This window comes from Centruroides sculpturatus, unplaced genomic scaffold (genome assembly GCF_000671375.1).
Source record: "Centruroides sculpturatus isolate CEXI.00-Female unplaced genomic scaffold, Cexi_2.0 scaffold1064, whole genome shotgun sequence".
Classification (NCBI taxonomy): domain Eukaryota; kingdom Metazoa; phylum Arthropoda; class Arachnida; order Scorpiones; family Buthidae; genus Centruroides; species Centruroides sculpturatus.
The window spans coordinates 99,135-104,841 of NW_019385564.1; the positions used below are offsets into that span (position 1 = coordinate 99,135).

Consider the following 5,707-nt stretch of genomic DNA (forward strand, 5'->3'; position numbering starts at 1 on the left):
CTGGATTATCCTGACAGGTTACGTGATCTTCATTAATGTTAAATGTTTCTGTCTGTTGATGTATTTGATCAGCAACCTGTTGTTTGATAAGTTCAAGTGTTGTTTGTGGAATAAGGTTGTTGTGTATAATTGTTCTCTTTTGATCAACAACCCTTTGTTCTGTGACAGTGAGGTATGTTGTTGTGTGAATCTATGGTGTAGTTGTTGTCTGTATGCTGTTATGTTTGTTTCGAGTTTTGTGATTGCGTAGTAAGTGCGAATGATAAACTCGTTCATTCCTATTGTCCATTTCATCCGTTGGCGTGGTTTTCCAGCCTTTGTGGTCTGTGGATGCATTGCCACAGAAACACCAAGGGTAGGTTGATTCTTCACATCTGTTGATGGCATTGCAGTAGCCATGCTTGGGCCAGCTACCATGCTTTCGCCATCGGTAACCAAGGGAGGCTGCGGCCTATTTTTCGAACGTGAGCCTCTGTTTAATATTATTGTCGCGCAGGCTTCGGAGGAGACTAGCACCATGGTGCGGAGAGTGGAGGAAGAGAAAAGAACGATTCCGAAGAAAAAAGAGGAGATTCGAAAAAAAGAACGTTGGAGATTTTTTTCTTTTAACGAGTTACATATCGTTTTTTTTTTTTTTTTTTGTCGTTAGTGTACCTAAAAACCGTCAGTTTCGATAACCCGTATTCTGAATTTATATCCTGAGACCCACAGCTCGTAACATTATTATTATTATCAACTCGTCTCGATTACATATATAGACTAGCTGTTACCCGCGGCTTTGCCAGCGAGGATTTTGCAAGCAAACACCATTTATATTCAGTATTTCAACAATCATAGTAATTGTTATATAACACCTACCGCCGAGAATGATGAGAATTGCCGAGAATCAAACGAACTGTTTTCAATTTGATCAATTTTCTGGAACGTTTACAATTGTTCTATAATCGAACCGATACGCGATAACAAATTCGAATTTAAAACGGTTCGAACTTTTTTAAAATCGAAATAGATAAAAATATTTATAACAATGTCCGAAATGTTATTAATTTAATACATCTAAGTGCTCAATGAAAATTAAACATAGTTCAAACGAAAAATCGCATCTAAAATAGTACAGTGGAAGCCGTTCTTCCGGTTAACACTTAATCCACTCCCTCTCCCCCCGCGGAAGAATTTCGAAAAATTTATTCTCTGTGCGTTTTCATGACGTACCCTAACTGTGTACAAAATTTCACCTCTAGGTCCAGCGGTTTGCTCTGGGCGATGATGAATCAGTCAGTCAGGACAAGTAATTTTATGTATTTAGATAAATAATTTTAACGCCTTTAAATAATTTTTTATTTTAAAAAATAAAAATTAATCGTGCAATTTTAGATCATATTAAACATAACTTTTTGTCATTTATTCGGAAGCGTAGGCTTGCAAATTTGAAAAAAGATTTAACTTTTCTTTTCTGAATTTACAGTGGGTGATGATATTATTAGAGCCACAACGTAAATGTCTAAATTTCTTTATTTACTTGTTTCTAAGGGGTTTTATTGATAAAATAAAAATACAAATCAGGTGTTTATCTTGGTATTTCTAGAACTAAAAATAAATGTAGAAAAATATGTTTAATATTTTGTTGAACTGCCTTTTGCATTAATCACCACTTCAACTCTTCTAGGCATACTTTGTATCCATTTCAAGAAATTTTTTTATTTCTTCACTCCTCTGCCACCCTTCTATTAAATGCTCTATCAATAGCTGCTTGTTGGTGATAAGATCCCTGGAAACTTCTCTCTTTAGCAGCTCCCCAAAGGTTTTCTATAGGATTAAGGTCTGGGGAGTTTCCAGACCATTTCAAAACCTCAATTTGTTTATCTGCCAGGTATTTTGTGACTATTTTAGCCTTGTGGCAAGGAGCAGAGTTATGCATAAACAAAAAAGTCGCCATTTGGATACCATTCCTGAACTTGGGGAAGAATCTTTGTGTCTAAGACCTTCATATATTGGTCTTGTCTCATTGTGCCCACTACAGTGTTCAAGCGGCCAGTAGGCCAGTACCTTGGCTACTGATGGCAGACCACACCATAATGCTTACAGGGTGTTTTACTCTTCTTACTATACAGTCCTTACAAACCCTGATTTATCAGTCAGAATCTGAGTCGAAGACTCGTTAGAAAAACAAACCTGAAAAAATCAGCAGAGTCGTTAAACCCTTCAAAATATGATTAAAAAAAGGCATTTAATTTATAATTTAGTACAAAACCATAGATTTACCTTTTCCCAATATTGAACAGTCCAGTTTCTGTGATCTTTTGACCACTGCAATGTCTTTGCCATCGTAGTGGGCGTAAGCCGCGGCTTTTTTGCTGGATGCCAAAACGCAAGCCCAAGTTCTTTAATTAAGACGACGATGAGTCATCATTGGTGATGTATTTATATTAGCATCCTGAATCTTTTTTACCAACAATTTCAGAGATGACTTTCTGTTCTCCATACAGATATTTTTTATTTGACACTCATCTCTGGGTATAGTAATTTTTTTTGCCACATTTCCCCTTTCGGTTCGAAATTAAATCCACATTAGTGTCAAGTTTCTTCTTAATTCTATCAACAGAAGCCCTTGAAACGCTTGCAATTGATGCAATTTGTCTATTTGAATGCTCAGTATTTAAAATGAGAGATTTAATTTCACTAATTTTCTTAGGGGTGAGGTCATTAACTTTCCCCATGACTAAAATAACCTAATAATGAAAAGCTCATAATCGTAACGACTTTTTATATAAAATGGCATTATAACATCACGTTAAACATTATATACTTTAACAACAATATTACCCCCACAACAAGTCAATAAAACGTTTAAAACAAATTACGAATTAAGTAGATGGTACTGAAATGGCTACAGACTGTTGAATGACAGTGTTATCGCAAAATAGCATCCTATTAATGGTTATTGTTGCCAGAAATAAAATAGTCAACTAATTTGAAACGTGTAAGTATCTGCTAGGACCAAAAAAATAGTAAGACTTAATTATGAATTTTGTATTGAAATGTTTACAGTATTACTGACTATTTGTTAGTTTTAACAAGTGGCTCTAATAATATGATCACCCACTGTAATTACATTCGGGAACGTTTTAATTTATATTTAGAAGTCGACTTACGTCATCAATTTACATACGTTTTGTATGTACTCGACCCCCTTTAGTCTCAATCCTAACAGCAGCGCTTATAGTGCTCTAGACAGAAAATCCTGCTCTGCTTCCCAACTAGTTTATCTAGTAACCGTGATTATATGTCGTTGGCTGATGTAGATTTACATAACCGATTCCAGGGCCGTATTCAGTAACGCAGAATTCTTGCTAAGTCTAGTTATGCTGCGATTGTTGAACTCGTTTCTAACTACTGCTTGACTCCTCCCACCACCAGCTTCTTTTATGTATTCATTCATAAAAGAATTCCGCCTACTAAGCCACTCAGAATTCTAACTTAGGTGTTCTGCGTTACTGAACACGGCCCAGGTCCCTAGAGTGACAGGCTCGGCCACTCTAGGGACCTGAAATCGGATCCGGACTGGTCAAAAAACCTCAGGAATTTTTCGGGGGTGGTCCGTCCGAATATGTGGGGACCCCGCCTTTACTCTTACAGCCTTATTGTAAGCCTGGCCCACCCCATAATAGGCTCGCTAAGAGAAGACCCTCTTCGTGCCCATAGGAAGGAGAAAGTTTTTAAAATGTATTATAATATAAAAAATTTGAATTAATCAGTAAGCAAATCAGAAAATTTACATTAAAAAGATATAAAGTCTGTAATAAATTTCAATTATTAATTTCTTTAAGTAAATACGGAACAGAACTTTTGTATATTACTACCGAAGATTTCTTTAAAAATGAAAACTTGCACCAGGTGTCGCAAGCGAATGGAACCACTGCACGGTGGAATTTGTGTGGAAGACGTTAGTGTTATTATCAATAAAATGCCTACCAATTTCATATTTGTTTATTGTAACGTATTAATAAGTCATTCGCGATAGTTAACGTAGTGTTGGAGAATTTAATTTTGCTAAATTATTTTAAGATTTCATAAGTTGAATCAATCTTACGTTAGGCTTACGTTGAAAGACTTAAAATGGCGACCATGACTTCTTTTCATAACAAACTTGTTAGTTTAGAAGCTCGTTTAAGAGCTGAAAATGATTCCAGAAATAGGGATAGGATGCCCAGAGATTTAAATTCAGATTTTACTAGTCCACGATTGTCTCCAAGACCCAGGCCTAAGCCATGTAAGTATTTTAATCACATTTTAATTGTATTTCGTTTGTAATTGACAAATTTAAGAGTTTAAATATGTATATTTCTCTGGACACATTTATTTAGCACAAGTTCAGCACGTGCTGAGTTTACAAAGTTAAAATAAATGTAGTTTCTCTCATAATATACACATAAATGATTATTTTTAAAATTAATTTTGTCTAAATCACATTTTTGCTATGTAAAATGGCTATAATGTGCAAGAATAATGTTTTTTTTAACATTGATGAACACACACACACATGATTTTTTTAATGTGTAAATTACATTTTTACCATTTAAAATTATTCTAGTACTCGAGAACAATTAACATATATGAACACCCACAAATGATTATTTTGGTAATGTATAAATTATATTTTTGCTGCATAAAATGCTCGAGAACATTCATTTTTTAACGTAATACTGACCTATACTAAAGTGTGATTAAACTTGAAATAGTTGACGTAAGGTGGAGGGTAAATTGATGGAGTGAAACAATAAATTTATAGTTTCTTTTCACAGTGAAACAAATGGCATTAACATTAGTATTTTCTATAGAAATGATAACTTGTCTGTACGGTAGAGTGTTGTTTATCCGAAAGCCAATCGAACGAAATGTCGGTTAACCGAAAGCATTCCGGTCGGACTGTGTCGTGCTGAATAGAACGTTTTTGATACTAAATTAACTTCCAAAATATAATTTTTTTGTTTTTATATTTTTCGATATATTTATTTTGTTTGTACAAAATAAAGAAATAATTTTTAACGATACAATAGCCACGATTATTATTTTTAAAAATTTACGTTAGGCTTAATGTTGACGAAAATTCAATGCGAAGCGACACGCAACGGAGAAAAATTTAAATGTGGGATAGGCTAATATATTTTTTTGTACGTAATCGGTTATCCGAAAAATAAGTTATCCAAACGACCCTGGTCCCCAATTGATTCGGATAAATGGATGCTCTACTGTACTCTAGTTATAAACAAATGTAAATGCTCCAAAATATTAATTATAAATAGGAAATCTTGTATTCAACAGAACAAGAAAATGATTTGAATTAAAATGCACATTACATTATACAGGTAACCCCCGTATAACACGGCACTTCTATAGCACGGATTCGCTCTAACACGGTTCAAGAATTGGTACCATCCCCCATATAACACGATACTTTTATAGCACGGATTCACTCTGACACGGTTAAAGAATTAGGTAAAACCCTTGTACAACAGGAAATGTAATAAATTTTTACATACTTAAGAAATAATAGTTCACGAAAATTATTATTTTCGTGAACTATTAGTACTTAAGTATGTAAATTTTCTCTTCTCGCCTTCTGTCGATACACGTGGTCCTTCTCGAAACTTGTTTCAATGTTGCCAGATCGCGACGCTTCTGCTTCTGATGTTGCCGAATGTTTTTC

At 34.5% G+C, this 5,707-nt stretch overlaps 1 protein-coding gene across 1 annotated transcript in view; it reads left to right on the top strand.

Annotated features, from left to right (window-relative positions):
- The first annotated feature begins 3,878 nt into the window (after positions 1-3,878).
- LOC111640167 (dual specificity mitogen-activated protein kinase kinase 7-like) overlaps positions 3,879-5,707 on the top strand; it is an 80,221-nt gene continuing 78,392 nt past the window's right edge. Inside the window, exon 1 of the mRNA XM_023386167.1 lies at positions 3,879-4,270. Coding sequence (XP_023241935.1) covers positions 4,117-4,270 — 154 coding nt within the window. The 5' untranslated portion in view covers positions 3,879-4,116. The remainder of the gene's footprint in view (positions 4,271-5,707) is intronic.